The sequence below is a fragment of the Copadichromis virginalis genome, linkage group LG15 (assembly GCF_057382275.1).
Source record: "Copadichromis virginalis isolate Kocher_CV1m ecotype Utaka linkage group LG15, C_Virginalis_male_GT1.1, whole genome shotgun sequence".
In the NCBI taxonomy this organism is placed as follows: Eukaryota; Metazoa; Chordata; class Actinopteri; order Cichliformes; family Cichlidae; genus Copadichromis; species Copadichromis virginalis.
Genome location: NC_140632.1, coordinates 21,161,538 through 21,182,832, shown reverse-complemented (window position 1 = coordinate 21,182,832; position 21,295 = coordinate 21,161,538). Strand labels below are relative to the sequence as shown.

The window sequence follows — 21,295 nt, the reverse complement described above, 5'->3', positions numbered from 1 at the left end:
AACAGGAAGCATCATCTATCATCGTATGTATCTTAGAATACCATTAGGGAACTATTATGAGGATAAAACTGATGAGAAAAAAAGAAAGAAAAGTGTTTGGTTTAAAGATGGCAACAGAAAAAAAACAGCTAATAAAGCCTTTTGAAACAAAAGCATGTTTTAGGCTCATTGTTTCAAAATTACAGACTCAGTTTTTTCAGGCTGGCTCAACTGTTAGCTGCTATTTGCCAACTTCTTAAAGCTTAGTTTTAATGTTATTTTTTAACTTGTTACATTGCATTACATTACTTCTAGTATAAATAATATATTACATTTTCAGCTACCTCCTGAGAAATGTAACAGAGTACATTTGCATTACCAGAAATTATCCACCCTTTTGCATTTAGCTGGTTTAACCTACTTTACATTCATCTCCGAGTAAGTGTAAAGTAGGAATACCGTATTTCCTGGACTACAAAGCGCACCCGAATATTAGCCGCACAAGCTAAAATCAGGGGATGGGTATCGAATCCCCTGCTCAAAATCTGTTTTGTACATACATTAGCCGCACCTGACTAAAAGCCGCAGGTGTTTCAGTGTTGACTTATCATATGTAAGAGAATATGCACAAAGGGAATTGTCAGGAAAGAGATGGCTGTTTGGAGACACACCACTTTTATTAATATTTTGAAAAACAAGTTATGGGTACATATTTGCATAACTTTTTAGGTATATGTACAAGTAGCAGTAATTACAAGTAGGAAACATGTACTGTGCTTCATAAATGAGTAACAAATGTAGTACATAACAATAACCTACAGCACACCAGAAAAATAGATTCGGCCTACCTTTTAGGCTCAGGTGCAGCGACACGGCTTTAACAAGAAGAAAAGTCAGTCATTCACCACTAAAACCACCAAAGTCCTCTTCTCCAGTGTCGGATACGAACAGGCTCAGGGTGGCTTCGTCATCCACTCTCAGCTTCATTCCTTCGTTGTCACTTTCAAAACCAAAGAAATCGTCGTTGTCAGTGTCGGAGTCGAACACCCTCAGAAGGGCCGTGGCGGTGTCCTCCTCTCCATCATGCAGCAGTCCAGCCCTTCGAAATCCGTTGGTGATCATGGATGTTTTCACACTTTTCCACGCTGTCAGAATCCACCGGTGGAGTTGAGCATAACTTGCTTTTCGCAAGTTTATCGCCGCTCGTCATCCACGACTCCCGCTGAACGTGTAGCGCTACTTTGAAGTTTGTTTTTCGCGCTACTTGTACGACACTATGTTGCCTGGCGGATGGACACGTGACCAACATACCACTCTTTAACCCCGATACTGTGTGTCTGATCACATGCCCTTCCGCCAGGCAACGTAGTGCCGTACAACAGCGGAACAAACAAAACAAATCGTCTTACGATATCACAAAAATTATGGACAATCCATAGAAAAGCCGCACCTGACTAAAAGCTGCAGGGTTCAAAGCTTGTGCAAAAAGTAGCGGCTTATAGCCCGACAATTACGGTGCTAGTTTATTTCATAAAGTCTTTCTCCTCATCTCCAGTGTCAGTGTCATCTTCAAAATGTCTGTTTCCAATTAAAGATCATCCACATGTTTAATTTGACAAAGATTTTACACCAGATGCCCTTCCCATTTAACTGAACTTGGGACTTGGTTTTCACTATAGAGACAGCAACCAATCACTCACAATGAAACCTAACTAAGCTTACATGAGCAAATTACATGACACAGGCTCACTGCCACGTGCTAATCTTTTCATGTAGTAAAGTATGATTACTCACTTCAGTGATTGGCTTCTCCTTCTTTCTGATGGTGAACTGCAGAAGCAGCTATTTCTGGTTCTGGTTACCTTTGTGGTAGTGCAGTGGTTAGCACTGTTGCCTCACTGCAAGAAGGGCCTGGTTTCGAATCCAGCATTGGGCCGGTTTGCATGTTCTCTCTGTGAATTCCCTGGGTACTCTATCTTCCTCACAGTCCCGAGAAATATAGTTTGTAGAGTTAGATTAATTGGTGATTTTGTGTGTTAGCCCGGAGACAGACTGGCAACCTGTCCAGGGTGTATCCCACTGCTTGCCCTGTGGCAGCTGGGATAGATCCCAACCCCCCACCCGTGACACTGACTTGGCTAAGAGAAAGAAAGTGATTGGCTGATGCTTGAACTTTTCTTGACTTTTCAGTGCAAGCAAAGCAAATCAATAGAACCACTTCAGTTCTGCAACAAATGACATCACCCTGCACTACCGAACAAAAGAATCAGGGCACACATCTTAATCTTTGAATTCAGCTGTTTTTGGTCCCATTTCCACACGTGTATAAAATCAAGAGCCTAACCGTGTAGTCTGCCCTTACAAACATTTGTGGAATATTGGGTTGTGTGTGGTACTGTAATAGGATGCCACAGCTGCACCAAGCCAGTTCAGGATATTTCTTCCCTCCTAGATATTCCACTATCAACTGAAAATGATAGTGGAACATTGACAGTGTCCTTCCACACTGTCAATGTTCCACTATCAACTGAAAATGATAGTGGAACATTGACAGTGTCCTTCCACACTGTCAATGTTCCACTATCAACTGAAAATGATAGTGGAACATTGACAGTGTCCTTCCACACTGTCAATGTTACCTGGTTTTGACTCACTGACTCAGTATGAAATACCACATTCTCACAGGCAGCTCTGAATGGTGATGTCTAAAAAGGTTCAGGGCTGCAGCGTCTGTGTGAAGACAGCTTTATTGAGCACAACATAGGCTTTACAAGTTTCATTCATCCTCTCCTTTTCCCCCCACATAGTTTGATGAGTTTAAACGAAACTTTTTCTTGATTTGAAGACAAACTGATGAAGATTGTTATTATATGCTTAAATTTCATGTCTCTATTATGCAAAGTGAAAAGAAACAAAATGTAGGCTCAGTTCTAATGGATGCAATATCTATTCATTTCATACAAACCTCTTGAAATGCAAATGATTTTTGTCATCAAAGCTCCACTGTGAGATGACGACCTCTGGAAGAATTGGAGGGAATTTCTCTTTACAGCTGCGACTAGGATTCTCTGAGACTTAAGAATGATATGATTGGAGTTATGTGGTCAAAGGTAAATGTCTCTGTGGCCTTTTACCTCATATGAGTCTGGACCGATGCTGGATTTACACTACAATTTCAATGTTTGGCAGAAGCATACAAGTGTGGGGCGGTAATTCCAGTTTCTTATAGTTGCATGGAAAAGTTCAAGCTCCCTGTTGCATCATTTTATAACCTGACTGTGTTTGACATATCTGGTATCTTTGGAAAGTCATACTGTTGGCTAGAATTTAAATTAAAATTCTTTGACTTTAAACAAAGCTCAGCTGCACAACATGCATCTGTAATGATGGACCCAGGGAAATGCCTGTAGAGTGCAGAGGTTAATCTTTTTTTTTTATGAGAGATCTATGATTCTGGAACAGATGCAGTGTCTCTGGTTTGCTGGTCTAGACAGGACGGAAACAAAAACCTTTAGCCTTTTATTTAGGCCTTATAGCCTGCCTAATGTTAGCAAGACTGATCTGTGTATAAACAAAAATCTGGTACATCTGGATTTGCATTTATATAAAATTATAAGAAAAAAGAAAAAGAAGAAAAAAAAAGAAAAAAAAAGAAAAGAAAATGAAAGCGTCTAGGTCATCGAGTGCTAAGGTTCATAGTGTGTAAAAGTCGACAATGCTTTGCTGACTGCGGTAACTCCACTAACTCTGGCGTTAACATTGTAATGGAAATCTGGGGAGGGAGGAGCAGCTAGCAGGTCTAGCGGGTGTGCAGTCTGGAAGTTAACCAGATAACTTAGTGGCTAGTCAGGTAGGTAGACCACTAATCCATAGCTGTCGACTCTACGGTCATACAGGTCCTGGAGTCGGTTAGTCCATTACAACAACAGTGAAGAGATGAATGTGATTGGCTGTCGGTAATGCTACAGGCCATGCACAACTCTAGGGGTCTCCCCTCCTACTATAATAAAGGGAAGTTCCCTAGTGGTGCTATGTTGTAATTACGGTTGTTACAACATCAGCAGAAAATCGTGCACCACGAGTTTCGTGGCATGTATTCCATGTAGGGATGGGTATTGATAAGATTTTCACGATTCCGATTCTGTTTAACGATTCGATTCTTTATCGATTATTTTTTAAAAAGGAGAACACTAAGGTCGATTAGCTTAGAACTGTGTTTTATATCTTCTCTTTGAACAAGATAGAAATTTAGGAGTAACATGGCCTTACAAACCCAGCAGTGAGATCTTAAGAGATCCACAGCCCACGGCTCTTCAATGGGGTAACACAGAGTCCCCAGGAAAAAAAATTGTAAATGTAAAATAATAAAATAAATATTCTTCTGTAGCAAGAACAAAGTATAACATAAATTATTCAGTAGCAATTACACAAGAATATCCAGTAATGTCCCTGCCTACAATTAAACACATTCACTTACCAAAGTGAAATCGGGGGCATCTGCTGTGGCAAATGGGTGCAAGCCTTTTACCACAAACTTAGTCACTGCTCGGTGACATTCGTCTATCCTGGCCTGAAAGGAGACGCTACCGGTAGACTGCAGCGAGAACTGCCAGCATCTGAGCCAGCCAGACTCTGTCTGTCTCTCTCATCATGGTCACCTAAATGCACAGTAATGGCAGGTTTTGTAATAAGGCTGATCGTGCTAACATAATATGCACTGTTAGTTGGTTATTTACCTGCCGCATTAATGGAAGAGGATGTGCAGACGTTACCGCTGCTGCTGGGTTGAGCTTCACGAGTCCGGAGCGGAATTAAAAACACAACATTCATTTAAGGTCTTCGCGTGTTTTGTGAGCAAATGCTTTTGCATATTCGTAGTGTTTCCTCCCTTAAAGGAAATCTCTACTTTGCAAGTATTGCAAGTCGCCCTGTTGTCATCCGTTCTCGTAAAGTACAACCAAACTTTTGAGCGTTTGAGCCGCTTAGGCGCCGTGTTCCCTGCCAGGTAAATGACGCTCTGCAATGTGGTGACATCATTCGGGGCGAATGGAATCGATAAGGGAATCGTTTGCAAAAATGGCAAACAATTCCAAGGAATTGAAACAGTGGGAACCGGTTCTCAACAAGAACCGGGTTTCGATACCCATCCCTAATTCCATGGCCCTGCAACTCCTTTAGATATAATGTGTAGCAAGCTAAGTGCTTTTGTCCTCTCTTTTTATCACCCCACCACAAAATAGTGTAAATTCTTCCCACAGTATCAAAAAAAATTACAGTTTTCAGAAACAGGTTTTCATTCATTCACATATAGGATAAATGTTATTTTATCTAACATACATTACAACAAAAAGATATTATAATATGTCAGCATACTGAAAAGTAATGAAGCATGTAAAAGGTCATATTTCTGTAATGATCCTCATCTTATTGAGAGAAAAATGGGAGCTGCTGCAGCTGGTGTTTTTCCATGCTTGCTTTATGTGGTCCTCAGTGTTGCTGTTTATAGAGACACAGCAGTCTCCTTGATAATCTAACATCCCTCTTGTTTTTTTTGTTATGATCATCACATTTAATTATTTACTATTAACTTTATCCTGTCGTTTTGGCAGAAGGGTCTAAATGTTAAAATAACTCATGTAAATGCACTTTAGGAGTCACATTTCCATGTATACAGGCTTGTTCCTTTATATTTCTATAACTCTATAATTTCTATAATATGTTTTTGTATGCATCTGTTATCTTTTTACTGGCTGCAACTGTGAGTCACGTCTAAATAAACGAGACCCTTCAGAGCCACAGGGTCCTGAAAAAGCTGCTCCAGCATTAGTTTGAATTAGTTTGAAACATGTCATTTTTTGTCTGCTGCTGCTTTGAATGAGAGGCATAACATGTTTAGGCAATCCCTTCACATAAAACTTCCCGATAAACACATTTAATGTACTGATTTAGATTTGTTATGCATGCCAATGTCAGCAGCGCAGGTGCAGGTAAAGCTGATGATATTTGCTGTCAGTAGGTGGATGAAATATCTTCAGTCACATTGGAACATAAATGTCTGCACCTGCGTGTGCGTCACAGATTGACCCACACACATTGCCATCATTAGAAACCTTTGAGTTAACCAGACGCGGTTGTCGACAGGCTGACAAGATGACAGTTAAATGATGAAAGGATGCACGGCGAGATGATCAAATCAGTCAAAAACAGCATTCAGTTCCACCAAGACAGACAAGTCATATTTTTGGAAATGTTGTCAGCTGTTGTTTTCAGATGATGTGACGTTCCCTCTGCCAAGAACAGAGGACAACGGCACCTCGCGTCAGCTGAAATCGTCAAATCTTGATTTTTGTATTTATTTTTTTGGTCTGTTTTTTTTGCGTGTCTGTTTTTGTGCAGGGATGCGTCAGGGGAACGATATTGGGACGACATACCGCTCTGCCATCTACACCTACACAAAGCAGCAGCTTGAGGAAGCTCTGGCCTCCAAAGAGCAATACCAGAAGGTACACGAATATATCTGTCATTTGTTTTTATGACTGGGTGATTTTAAATGCCTTGTTTTTGTCTCTTTGCCTTTAAACATCATATGCTGATTTCAGAAGCCTTTATTCTGGATTTGAAAAAAACCCAAATATGCTAAATGATGAAAAAGGCTGCACGGAGAGACATCCCATAAATATGGGATAGATAGTGACTAGAGGCCCGTTTCCCAATATGTAAAGTGAAACAACAGACTTTATTTCAAGCATATCTGGAACTAAAAGTAAAAGTCTTAAATGGTCTTATGGTCAGCAGGTGGTGACTCCTCTGGTTGTCTATATAAAAACTACTCTACTTCTCATGCCCACAATGCTCAAGTCTCAAGTCTCTGTTAGCTTGTTCTCCTTCCATGTGCTTCCATGGAAAGCCAAAGGCAGACAGAGCAGATCAATGGCAGATCAATGGCTATATATAACACTGATTATGTCAGAATGTTTGTTGAAGTGGGTTGCAAAGAGGATTGCAGATGCATAATAACTATAGTAACAGCTTAAGCAACATGGTATATGTGAGATTTGATAACTGGATGTGTAGAAGCATCTCATCAGCCATGAGTTGTCAGCTGCTGTGTGCTTGCACTGAAATGAGCTGATCTGCCGGGATTGTGGCTGAGATCAACACAAACTAGTCAGATTAACCATTTGTATTCGTATTCCTGCACAGATATGAAGAAACAGAAACATTTCAATTTTTTATGCATTCATTAAAAGAAACCCTCCAGCATATGATGTAAAGCCAGTAAAGCCCTGCATCCATGTAAGCGCACCCTTTGTCTCCTCATCCTCCATTTGGATTCTTTTTTCTTCCTCCTTGTTACTAACTTCCATTTACCAGCATCCCCCTCTGCTTCTCAGCCCTCTTTCTTGCCGTCTGTATCAGAGACTTTTGACTACAGTGTGTGAATACTGAAACATAATGGACCTGTCGGTGTGTACATGCAGCATTCTCCATATATTTCCATATGCTTTTAAAGTCTGCACACACAGAAGATGTTCACACGCTGCCTCTCTCAAACGCTCCTGCTGAGGCTTCTCCACCACCATCCCACCAAAGGGCTTGTTGCCATGGAAACTGACGAAGAAGAGGTTACTTTATTCTACTCTATTCTATTCTAGTGTAGTCTGGTCTTCATTAAAGGCCTTTTTTCACCCTGTTTGCCCTTCCTTTTCTTTCGGAAACCTTTTTTTTTTTCTCTCAGCAGAATTTGTCTCAGAATCAAGCACTTGAATGGGCTGAATGGAGTGCAGTCGTTGGGGTTTCATAATGGTTCTGGTTATGCTGTGGCTTTGTGCGTGTAACATGAATATCAAAAACAGCTCGTCCAGCAGAAGGGGGAAGTAATAATGTGGGAGCATTAATTAACAACAACCCAGTAGAGAGCCTAAGACATCACACTGAAAAAAAGGGACTGGCCATCTCTTGGATTTATGTAAGCATCTTGCATGTATTTAACACAATTGCCTCATGTTTTAAAGTTAAATGTAACTATATAGTGTAAAAACTACATGATATGCAGAAAGGGTGTATTAAATTGTTCATATCATGTTCAGGTGAAGTAAGTCAATAAGATAGCAACGTTAAATCTCGTGAAACCACGCGTGATTTCATCTCGCGGGCTTTGGATCGTGGTTTAAAAAAGGCATCCATCTCAGTCAAGTCGAGCAGCCAACTCTACGTTTTTGGTATGTCTTGATTTTTTGAATTAATATTTACCATATTTCAGCCAAATGTAGTTAAACGTCTAGAGTGTCGCCTTGTAACATGCTAAAAAAGAGCCGTTAGCTTATTTGCTGTTTTATCTGTTGTCAAAGAATTGGCGCTTTTTCATTTGAATTTGTCTTTGGCACAAGAGCCGTAATATCACATTAAACCTAATTACGAGGCACTCATAACATAATTTGGTTTTCTGTGTGAATAGATTTGCCAACTGACTCTTCAGTTACATTGTGTATTTACTGCACCATGGTGTTAGTGAGATTTTGGACATTGAACAGCTTTAGCTAATATCATCAGCGGCATTATGCTAGCTTACATCCCTACCCCTCCTGGCCTCACCTGCTGTCCTTTTGTTTTTGTTTTTGTTTTTTTTGCTGCACATTGAGAGATTACCTCTATTCTGCATTTCACCAGGAGTCAGCTGATGGATTGTGGGTTCAAGGTGTTATGGTAAGAAAGTATATTCTATTTTCGTTTCTGTAACTTAATTATAATGGGTTTTTTATAATTATTAGGTGCATGCATACTCACCCTATTAATACAACTGAGAAATCCAAAATCTGCCATAGGTTTAACTTATACCTGTATGTATTGCCAGAAAGGTGATTACTGGACTCGCATTAATGCACACTTGAACTGAAATGAGGTTGTAACTTGTGGGTTGTTGGGTTGCAAATCAGAAACAAACATCTTTGGATTTTTTTTTAATCCCATAAGATCTGGAAACACAGTTTTTATTCAACAAAACATTACTGATTAACCAAGCACAGTGCCTGCTGTTATTTCAAAATAATTTTATGTCATTTCAGATAAAATGCAGCATTCCAGTGCATCCCAACCATGCCTTTACAGTCAAGGTTTCTGACGGAGCTGAGTTTTTCTCTGACAGTCTGCTGAAAGTGTTTGCAAAGTGATCGGGGGAACAGGGCACAAAGCTAAAGGATGTAGCTGCCATTATGACAGTAAGAACTTTAAAATTCTTTAACTACAAAGTGTATATGTATTGCATTAGGTCAGTAAAATTTTTATGCTACATCCATTGAAACAGTCAACTATTACCTGTGAGTAATGATTCCACTAAAAGGATGCCATAATTTTCGTCATGCATTTACTGGCCCACTGAGAAAAATTTATCTTTTTTTAAAAATAAATGTTCTGGAAACTATATATCCATAAAGTTGATGTCAAACAGGAACTTTTGATATTGCTTTGTAGATGCTGGTGTTGCATGTTGACTGGTTTAAAAAGTCAAGAGTTTTTGTCTGGGATCATTTTCTTCTGTGCTACTGAAAAGTTCACAAATCTCTGTTTTCTTTGTTATAATAGTCAAGGATGACATTAATGCTCGGAGTCCCTCATCAAAGTGCTCCGCATCTGTGTGAAAGACAATTGCAACATCTTGGTGCAGGAGTTCATGGTGAGTGTTTTATGAGTAGATTGTGGATTTGCAACCTTTAAAAATGCATTTAGTTATCCACTTGATCCTCATTGGACTGGTTAGGACCAGTAGTCCTCTTTAATAATTTGAAGTTCACATGAGGCCTGGTAGTGAACTCGGCCGCCGGCCCTTGAGGCCCCACCCCCACCCCTGTATTAGGGGTCACATCAGTGTGAAAAAACTTTAAATTTGTCATTCTAATGAACAAAGGAAAATCCCACTAGTATTTACATTAGCTTTTGTTTGAAAAAAAAAAAAAAAAAAAAAAGACCAACTGACCAACAGCTAACCAAATTGTGGGGCTGAAAGTCTAAATTCTAACATCTTCTGAGTGACATAACCTGGATTTCTGATGGGCCGGTGTCTTTCTAACAAAAACTAATGTAAAGCATTTGAAATTATTATGTTTTTCACCCTCTCTTAGAAACTCTGTTAGACCATGAATGGCAGCATGGCAGGCCACTCTTTGGCTATAGCTATTTACTATGTTGCTTGCATTGGTTTAAATTACTCTAACATTAGAACTGGTAGATTCAAAAGAGATGAGTTTAAAAAGGAATCTTAAAGAAATGTTTTGTGTTTAACCAGGACTTGACTGAGGCCACTGCACAGATTGAGAAAACCACAATGAACATCTGTCTCCAGAGATGCGCCAGGCAATGACTTTTCTGATGTTGTTCTTCAAGATCTGGATAACGTGACCTTTGCAGTAGCCATGCTGTTTGGACCTTTTTTATTCCTTCAACATGAGTTACCCATCACAACTCTGCTACACTTTTGAGGTGATTCAATGGGTGGTAATGGAGTTGGATGCAACTCAGCTCTCAAGAAAAGCTCACAACTAAGACAAAACTGCTCCTGCAACGAAGCTCACTGTTATGCATGTGAGGTGACCAGCTCTAGGTGAGAGGACATTTAAATCTCACACTTGTTCTGCTGCATTTTTGAAGCTCAATTCCAGGAACGGATCGCAGGGTTCATTTTTATATACTCTGCAACTGCCATGAGGACGAGCTGTTTTTTGTTGTTGTTTGTTTTTCCTTTTGCTCTGTACAAGTTCTGTTTGTCTGTTTGGCAGCATTTTTAAATTTCTCTTTGTATTTTTTCTTTCTTTTACTAGTGAAGAGATGTAGCGTGAACAGTTATACAGTCTAAATATCCCATATGGGTCGTGTGAAATGGTATTTTCAGTTTCATTCAGTTGAAGTAAAGAACGTTGAATATTTCTAAGTGTGCTGTTTTGAACCAAGATGTCACAGTATGATCAGTGCTGTAATTTTTGACAGTCACTGTATCAATGTTATTTTTGCGTCTCTTGAATAAAGTTTTTGACCTGCAAGTGCTAATTTCTTTAGTTATTGGGGTAAAATGGGTAGTGTTAATAGGAAGGTGTTTGCCAATTCAGTAACCTAATTTAATGTTAATGGAAACTAACATTACCTCAAATTGTTTAGTTATAATTGTTGTTTAACTGAATCTTGATGTCAGAGGCCTTAAATAGAATGTTTTGTATTGTTCTTTCCCAACATTTTTCAAAAGAAACAGTCTAATTTCTTTGCTGCGATTGATTCCAGAGAACACGGAAGAACTGACATTATTTAACTGTTGATTTATATAGATTCAGTAGAGGAGTAATGTCAGTTTAATTCTTTACCTACTGCAGTGAAATTAGACATGTTGTTTTGAAAGGTTACTGGTGGATGCCAGCAACCATCTTGGAAGAGAACAATACAATCTGTTATAAGGCCTCCATTTGAAAATTGTGTATTTGATACTAGAATATAATAGCAAAATGTAATTTGAAGATAACATGTAGTATTTAAGTGACCAAGTAGTATTGGGTAAAAGTTATTGAATCGTGTTGGGATAACGTGAGAAAATTGTGAAGGATTAAAATATTCCAAGAGCTCAAATTACTTCATCAAAACATGTTTAAGTCACATTTTATCAACACAAATTGCACAGGTTTATTGAACATGAATAAATTGTGTTAATTTAACTCAATTGTTTAAGTTGCTGCCAAAGCAAAACATCTGTGTGCAACAAATGTCCACCATTGAATTAAGTAAATCCAACAACATATTTTTTTCAGTGCAGAGTGGATTGGGAACATGGTGAGAGGTGGGGGATGAACCCTACTCTTACCATAACAACTGAAAAACATCAACTAATGGACATGTAATGATACTAAATTGTCCCGAAGTTAAGCTTCGTCCATACACAGAGAAGGCCAATGTGATTGTCTTTATTGTTTCATGTCAGAAATTGTGTTTGTACCAGTTTTCTTAGGCAGCTTTTCCCCAAAAGCATCTTGAGTTGAAGATAATCATAAAATGTATCTTGTGTTATATTTACTGGACATTTAGCATTAACTGGAGTAATAGTTGAAGCTTGCTGAGCTGAAAACAAATGTAAGAGGTTGTCAACTGATAGAATTTTTTTTCTTTTAAATTAATGTTTTGTTTCACAGAGCGCTGAGTTTAAATGTTAGGAGTTGAGTCCCATTAGGTGAACGCTGGAATTCGAGGTCATAACAAAGTACAGTGGGGCAAAAAAGTATTTAGTCAGCCACCGATTGTGCAAGTTCCCCCACTTAAAATGATGACAGAGGTCAGTAATTTGCACCAGAGGTACACTTCAACTGTGAGAGACAGAATGTGAAAAAAAAATCCATGAATTCACATGGTAGGATTTGTAAAGAATTTATTCGTAAATCAGGGTGGAAAATAAGTATTTGGTCACCTCAAACAAGGAAAATCTCTGGCTCTCACAGACCTGTAACGTCTTCTGTAAGAAGCTTTTCTGTCCCCCACTCGTTACCTGTATGAATGGCACCTGTTTGAACTCATCATCTGTATAAAAGACACCTGTCCACAGCCTCAAACAGTCAGACTCCAAACGCCGCCATGGCCAAGACCAAAGAGCTTTCGAAGGACACCAGGAAAAGTATTGTAGACCTGCACCAGACTGGGAAGAGTGAATCTACAATAGGCAAGCAGCTTGGTGTGAAAAAATCAACTGTGGGAGCAATCATCAGAAAATGGAAGACATACAAGACCACTGATAATCTCCCTCGATCTGGGGCTCCACGCAAGATCTCATCCCGTGGGGTCAAAATGATCATGAGAACGGTGAGCAAAGATCCCAGAACCACACGGGGGGACCTGGTGAATGACCTGCAGAGAGCTGGGACCAAAGTAACAAAGGTCACCATCAGTAACACACTACAACGGCAGGGAATCAAATCCCGCAGTGCCAGACGTGTTCCGCTGCTGAAGCCAGTGCATGTCCAGGCCCGTCTGAAGTTTGCCAGAGAGCACATGGATGATACAGCAGAGGATTGGGAGAATGTCATGTGGTCAGATGAAACCAAAGTAGAACTTTTTGGTATAAACTCAACTCGTCGTGTTTGGAGGAAGAAGAATACTGAGTTGCATCCCAAGAACACCATACCTACTGTGAAGCATGGGGGTGGAAACATCATGCTATGGGGCTGTTTTTCTGCCAAGGGGACAGGACGACTGATCCGTGTTAAGGACAGAATGAATGGGGCCATGTATCGTGAGATTTTGAGCCAAAACCTCCTTCCATCAGTGAGAACTTTGAAGATGAAACGAGGCTGGGTCTTCCAACATGACAATGATCCAAAACACACCGCCCGGGCAACAAAGGAGTGGCTCTGTAAGGAGCATTTGAAAGTCCTGGAGTGGCCTAGCCAGTCTCCAGACCTCAACCCCATAGAAAATCTGTGGCGGGAGTTGAAAGTCCGTGTTGCTCGGCGACAGCCCCAAAACATCACTGCTCTCGAGAAGATCTGCATGGAGGAATGGGCCAAAATACCAGCTACTGTGTGTGCAAACCTGGTAAAGACCTATAGTAAACATTTGACCTCTGTTATTGCCAACAAAGGTTATGTTACAAAGTATTGAGTTGTATTTTTGTTATTGACCAAATACTTATTTTCCACCCTGATTTACGAATAAATTCTTTACAAATCCTACCATGTGGATTCATGGATTTTTTTTTCACATTCTGTCTCTCACAGTTGAAGTGTACCTCTGGTGCAAATTACTGACCTCTGTCATCATTTTAAGTGGGGGAACTTGCACAATCGGTGGCTGACTAAATACTTTTTTGCCCCACTGTAAAGTAAACCTATTTAATGTCTGTAAGGGCTGATAAAAGGGCAGAATTGACAGTATTGCTGTCACATATCTTCAGACACTTAGCTGAAAAACACGGGATCTATAAGAAAGAAAAAATAATTGCATATAAATTAATAACTGATTTAGATTTTTGTGTAGCAGGCTGATAAAATGCAGCTGGACAAGACGAGACAGGGCTGCAAGAGACAGGCACACTTGGGCCGTACGATTAATTGAATTTGAATCTTGATCAAGACTTTGGCTTTCCACAATTAAGTGAACACGATCGAGTAATATTCAAAATGCATGCTCTGCCAATAGACTGCAGATCTAACGTGTTAACCACAGTGGTTCCCTGCATCCTGCAGCATAAAGTTTCCGCAATCAGGAACACGACATCAAACAACAGATATACAACAAAACTCAAATGTCTGGAACGACAAGAGGCGGCGAGTTTGTCCCTCAAAGCAGATCGTCATCAGTTGTTTGGAAATGCTTTGGCTTTATGGCCAGCGAGGTTAACCAAGGACACATTGAAATCACTAACCAGTCACCAAAGTTATGTATACAATAAACATGGTGAGTAACAAAGGCTTCAGGAACATAGTGAACTTACCGGCTGTATAGTTTTTCAAAAGCAGAAATTAGTGTTGTTTTTACACGACGGTGCAATAAAAACATTTTTGTGTCCATTTGAATAATAAATCAAAATGTGATCACTATGTATTTCCTTACCATTCTGTACAGTCAGTGTGTGTTGAATAAGATAACAGAGTCGTTGCAAAGATTCAGTTAAATGAGGATTTTACTGGGCAGGATGCAAATTGATCCAGATATGAGTGGAAAATGGTTCAACTTTCATCAAAACATTTGCTGGAGTGAGGCTGGAGGCACATAACAAAATGAAATGAAGTTTTTGTCAAGTGGTTTTCCACTAGAGAAAAAAAAATCTTATTATGGGCTGAAGACCCAGCCAGCCCACTTTTTATTTATTTATTTTGTGGAAATTGAGTCACCATTTTTAACAATGGACAGACATTGTAGGTGAGTGACAAACAGGTAGATGGTGACTTGTTTGCCTGCAGGCTTTTAGCACATTATTGCAAATATTCACTCGAGTCAAACAGAATCACTAGAGCAGCTTATGGATATTTCACACATGTAAGATTTGTTGTATGCCAGATGTTATAAACACAAGTTTTAGATCCTAATATTTCATGGATTCCAGAGGGATGCAGAACCAGTGGGAAAATGCAGTTGGCTGTGGTTTAATGTGACTCCCTCTTCGATATTACACAATTGCATTCAAGATAATATGTATATGATGCATTTTTCTTTGCAGATCTAATACAATGGGCATGTCCTTGTTAAAAGAGATAAAACTATGGTGAGGTCTCCTTGTTTTATTCCCAAGCTAACTTCTTTGTTTCGAATGCTCAAACATAGGTTTGCAAACTTGTGTGTGAATAAATACAACCCCCACCTGGCAAGGCGGGAAACAAAAACCTCGATGCCAACACTTCCACTAATACACAGATATATCAAAATGTAGCCGTCTGCCACGGCATTAATGTGTTACACACTCCACTTATGTCCAGAAGCTCTTTCTTATCTGTTGCTGTGTGACCTTTTTCTCAGCACCCGCTTCTTCCAAAAATGTAAATGTGTTTTAGACATCTTTGGATTTAAAAGATTAACCATTTGGATTGACATTTTATTTGACTGTGAAATGGTTAAAATCAGACAGCCACACAACATCCCAGCCAGGAATATATTTTTAAGAAAACATTTGGTTTCACCATTTACATATATATAGATATAAATTATGTTTCTCATAGGATTACGTTTCTGTGTCTTGCATGGTGAACTTACCTGTTTGAGCCTCTGTGACACTGAAAAGCTCTTGTTCTCAGATGCTGAGGTGGCATGGTGGTGCAGTGGTTAGCACTGTTACTTCACAGCAACAAGAATGTGCGTTAGGTCGTGCTGGCTGTCACATGATTTTGCAGAAGTGTTGAGGAGGCAGATATTTCATATGTGTCATTGGGAGACGATGTTTTTTCACCCTTTAGTTTGAACCAGATGTTAACAAAGTTGTCCTTTATAGACACGCTTTTGCTGGGTGGGAAATTTCTCTCTGCTGCAGCACTAAGCACAAGACCTGTTGTGACTTTTCATCATGGCTTTCCCCAATTCCTTCAGAACTCCTTACACATCCAAGACTATACTCAATGTTGATATTAAACTTAAACTTCACCTGCCCTGTAATATATGTTTCAGGTTATTGTTTCCTGTATTTTATTTCATTATGTGAAGTATTTCTTAGGCTCTCAAAAAGCCCTGTTTTAATAACATGTCTTATTAATAGCATTTTTATATTATTTTTTACTTCCTCCCTCCATTTACATTGTCGAGTAATTACAGAGACATTTGATGGATGGATAGATTCCTCTATAAAAATCTCTTTTAGGTTTTGTTTCCTCTCTCATTTTTTTTCTCACCAGATTGGCCACCCCACCTCTCCCATCTGTGTGTGCGTGCGTGTGTGTGTGTGTGTGCAAGCAGTTGGCCTATAGCAAACAGACTCCATGCCAAACCATCTGGGTCTTAAATCTGTCCTCCACGAAAATCCCTTTAGTTGCAAAATAACGCACACACACGTATACATACACTGAAGGTTAGGTATTGGGTCTGCAGTCCTCCATATGTAATGTTTTACATAAAGCTGCAACAGTTTTAAGTTTAAGCATTCCCCTGCCAAAAATCAGGCTAAATTTGAATTATTTAGTGTCTTTTTCCCCCCTCCTCATTTTGAGATAGTAGATGCATCGTATTCCAGTGTTTACCTCTGTGCATTAAATTGGCACGCAATGGTACAGTGCTGTCTTTAAAATATTTATGAATTTATGCCCCCCCCCACCAAAAAAAAAAAAATCTTGTTAAAGTCTTTGTCTCTGCATCCACAGTGGCTGTGGATGCTCACGCCAACCGCCTACTTTTTCTCTCTTCTTTCAAACAAAGCGAGAATGCAAACTGCATCACAGCACTGAGGAATTTCCCAGGACGTGCCTTTCAGACACAAACTGAATGTTTATTGCCTTATTCTACACGTGCAAGTATAAAAAATGTAGAGGGGAGAGCAATGCGGAGATAAAGTTTAGGCCAGGACTGGTGATAAAGAGAGATGAGAGGGTTAAAAGAGAAGAAAGAATCTGGTTAATTTGGTGTCAGGGTATTGACTACTTTCGCTTCGCCGCCTGGCTTGATTGTATTGTTCACACAGAGAGTGATTGGGGAATTTGGTGTGTATATATGTGTGTGTAAGGTACAACAGCACTGCAGTAAATTACCTTGCAGGCGGCTGGTGGTTGAAAGCATGAAAGGAGCCTCCCCTTTCTTTTCTTGCCTCCTACCCATCATTAGGGTGTGCACTGCGTCTAAAATGGCAGGTGGAAGTGGTGTGTGTGTGTGTGTGTGTACCCGCGCACACTTGCATGCTCGCTTTATGTAATAATGTGTGCTCGGACTGTGGGTGCAAGCATGGGTGCTAAAGCAGTTTGTACTCATTGTTCTGGCACCTCTTTCTCTCTTGATGCACCTCTCTGGCTACATTTTCTTTTCATGAACATTCATATATCCACTTCTGAACACAAAATAGCTGTTTTCCCCTTTCCTATTTCCTTTTCTTTCCATTTCTTCTTTGTCTATGAAATCCCTTTCTAGTTCTTTTAACATGCCAGCTTCACCTTTTTTCATTCCTCTCTCTGTTTCATGGGTGCTTATCAGTGTTGTTCACGTTTTCCTGCTTTACCAGAGCAGTCAAGGTATTTGCATTCCAAATGAGCAATCTACTTCTCTGACATGCAAATTAATGGATGTGAATTATGCATTTATAGCAGGCTGCTAACAGCAGCAGGACCAGCACAAACAAATGCAATGAAACACAGTTAAAGATGCCACTACAGCAGCATAATGGAGAATGCAGCCATTTTGGGTATTACAGGTTTCCTCCTCGAGTTATTGTTAGCATGCATATTTTTGTCCAGTAACCAGTGTTTATTATCTCAGATGAAAGCTTGCCTTTTTGTGTGTGTGCGTGTTAAATAATCACAGTTGGCTTGAAAAGCGACTTTAAAAAAATTCAACCAGCAGATCATGAAAAGAACATATCACAATGAGTCATGATAGAAGGTTACTTAGAAGGAGATTTAGGTCTTTATGAGGTTTATCTTCCTCTCATGGAGCACAAAAAGGATATCGTCCATGGTTTACGTGAAGTGTGCAGGAAGCAGGACATGTTGACCTCATCCTCATCTGATGGTGATTGCTTTGTCTAACCAGAGCCATTCTAGGAGAGCCATTACACTTCCATTAATCCCATTTGGGGTTCAGCAGGGGGTGCTATAGAGCTATAGAGCCCATGCTCAATGAGTAGGAGTAAATGGAGCTAAATGGCTAAAGTAATTATTTACATGTTTCTACAGAAAATAGCCCATATTTTATTTGAGTTTTCATAATTACAATATAAGTGTTTCTGATTTGAAATAAAACAACCTCATGCCCATTTAGTTTTTCTTACAGTGAAGCCAGCTTTGCGTATAAAACACCAGCATTCTGCCTAATGCATGCTGATTGATCAGTTATGATATTTACAATTCCCTCAATAGCACCCATTTCCGAATGAAAACGAAAACAGATGTTCGAAGTGTAGTTAAACCACAACAGAAACTTCCGAGCTCGCATAAGAAACAGCTGGTTGTGGTGGTTGATGGTGACTTCTATCAGTTAGCGGCTGCTCGAAATTCTCCACAGATGCTCATTTCGTCATTCGTCATCTGAAACTGGCAGAAGTTGTAAAGTAGCTCATGGTGCCGTGCATCCTTAATATTCACTGTAAGGTGTTTTACTGTAATCAAAACCTGTAAAAAGTCTAAAAATGCAACTGTCTGTTGCTTCATTTGTTGAAAACATGATGGACAATTCCAGAAGATGTTTTTAACATACATTCTTCAGTGGCTGATAAGGTCTGTTATCACAAAATTATATAAACATATAAATCTGTCAATGTTCACTCTGATAGTTTGATGATTGACTGTGCTGGAAATTGTACAAATTTCAAAAAGCTACTATGTTAATAAAGATTTGTCTTATCTTATCATTTTATATTTACTTAAAGATCAAGTCATTTCCCCCCCATAATTCTCACTATTTCAGCTGACTACATTCCTACTCTGCTCATGGTAATGTGATATTACACACATAAGTGTGTCAATGTGATTCTAAAATGATTCAGGTTGACATACAGCGCCTTCAGAAAATGTCTTGCGTAGTTCAGGGTTGCAGTGCATGTGTGGAAACATTTTTAATTTTAACAAAGCAGGCAAGAGGTAAACAGGAAGCCACACAGCCTTACAGGTAGCACTGATTAGACAGTTTGTCATCGAGCATCATTAAGACCTGATGTGGAGAAATGAAAATCTGGTTATTGGCTTCAGGTTTCGTTGCACTTTAAAGCCCCTAATGTATTTGGTTTTGCAAATAACTCATACAGAAATGATTCATTGTGAGCTCTATTAGTATTATTTGACCCCACATAAACCACAGGTTATAATAATACCAGGGAGATGATGTAAAGCAGTTTGAGTGCAGAATTCAGACACAGCAGACTCCAGCTTTGACTGTTTTTGACTGTCTGGTTGTGACGTGCTGAAACTCATGGTTACCATGTTACCATGGTTACAAAAAGATTTCACATAAATATATGCATACATAAATATATACACACTTATTGATAAGATTGCATCGCAAACAGTTCAGATTCACCACAGAGATCACACGGGAGGATTGTCTTGTAACCCCATAGTTGATCGGCGCTTTCGCACAACAAACAGCGACTCTCTTTTTCAACTGGTCTCCATAGCAGAGTATGAGTGACAGCTCTTACACCAGCTCAGAAAAAGAGCCATAAGCACCATTGTTACCATGTGAGTTAAATGTGAACGCTAATTGTTTTGCAGTGTGTAGTGTATCACAGTGTCAGTACAAAAATCAAAATTAATAATATATAACATTAATATAACAACATCAACAAAAAGCAAGGACATGAACCAACTGGACCCCAGGGTGGTTTTCATTGTCTTGTTTCTCTTTGTGGTTCTTTAATGACGTTTGTTTGTTTTGTTGCACAGTGCTTTGTGACTACATGTCTTTGAAAAGCACCTTAAAAATGAACTTTCCAGACTTAGTTACCATTTAACTAAGTCTGGAAAGTAGCCGGCATCATGCTCCGTCTGTCACCCACCGTGTTTTCCTCCTGTTTCATGTAGTTTATCTTGCCCACTCTGGGGGGCCGTGCTGCTGGCTGAGATATTGTCAAAGAGTATATTTGTATGGTAAAATGTGGGAGGATTACTAAAACTTGACACTTAAAAAGTCTTTTGCATCAATTCCATTCAACAGTTATCTGATTGCAAATTTCCTAATGTGTTCAAGAATGAATGAAACTTCAGGGGAAACGTGGTCGTGTTGTCCTTTTACATTTGTTCATCCCTTTTTCTATCACAGTAACTGTTAACGTTGTTATCTGTTATTTGTTGTGCTGTTCTGTTTGGGTTTCAGCAGGGATGCATTCATCATCCCCACATATATCAACACTTCTCTTTTTGAGCCACACATTTCTAATGAGGCGTTTGTTTACCTTCGGCAGTTGGATAAAGAATAAAAATGCTGTATATAAAGTGGGACACCTGGTCACCCTCGGCTGAAGCCAATTTTTCAGAGTTTCCGGTGTAGCCAGCAGATATCTGGGCCAAGATTTCCATTTCCACCCACTGGTCATTGTTTACAAATGCAGATAAATAATTAAAAGCTAAATCATTGTCATTCGATAGCCAATAGTTGTCAGATGCATCTTGGAAAATGCCATCTGTCTTGTTCTCTAAACACAGATTGTTTGCCAGCAGTCGACCAAAGCCTGCTCAAAGGCAACTGGTCAATAGTACTTCCACTACAAACACAACCCTTAAAGCTTCTGGAACAAAACATTTGCCTCTTGCCTACAGATTCTGCATATTCATATACAGAATCATTTGTCCTGGCAACACTTTCCCAATCACTTAACAAAGGTCACGAAAGACGTCAGACTGTGATCGGTCAGCAGTCAGTCATGTCTCACGGCCAAGTCATGGTAAGAATTCCTGAAAAAAATGTCAGAACCTAAAAAAAAATCGAATTTATGGAACTGTGAGCACACAGCTCCCTTTACAGATCACAATCAACTTCAAAATGTTCACACATAGTCCGCCCACTACACTCCCACAACCAATGGTCAATGCAAGTCACTCATGAATATTGATGTGCACATTGTTCCTGTGGAGAACAGAAGCAGTGTTAGAAACAAAACATAGTTTGAGAGGCTGATAGCTGCCAGAGCTTTTAATCCACTTGGTGTTTGTAATTCTACTGTAGGCGCCGAGAT

At 39.5% G+C, this 21,295-nt stretch overlaps 1 protein-coding gene and 1 long non-coding RNA gene across 4 annotated transcripts in view; both read left to right on the top strand.

Moving 5' to 3' along the window:
• The window catches only part of msraa (methionine sulfoxide reductase Aa), a 62,906-nt gene that overhangs the window by 35,406 nt on the left and 6,205 nt on the right, over positions 1 to 21,295 (top strand). For both annotated transcript variants that reach the window (XM_085432415.1, XM_085432414.1), the window contains exon 5: positions 6,376 to 6,482. In XM_085432415.1, coding sequence (XP_085288541.1) covers positions 6,376 to 6,482 — 107 coding nt within the window. The remainder of the gene's footprint in view (positions 1 to 6,375; positions 6,483 to 21,295) is intronic.
• On the top strand, positions 7,916 to 10,898 carry LOC146692328 (uncharacterized). Of its 2 annotated transcripts, XR_014915169.1 has the most exons (5): positions 7,916 to 8,201; positions 8,650 to 8,685; positions 9,045 to 9,197; positions 9,562 to 9,652; positions 10,262 to 10,898. It is a non-coding gene; the product is annotated as an uncharacterized LOC146692328 (long non-coding RNA). The 2 variants fall into 2 exon arrangements; XR_014915168.1 differs by having other exon boundaries at positions 7,916 to 8,685.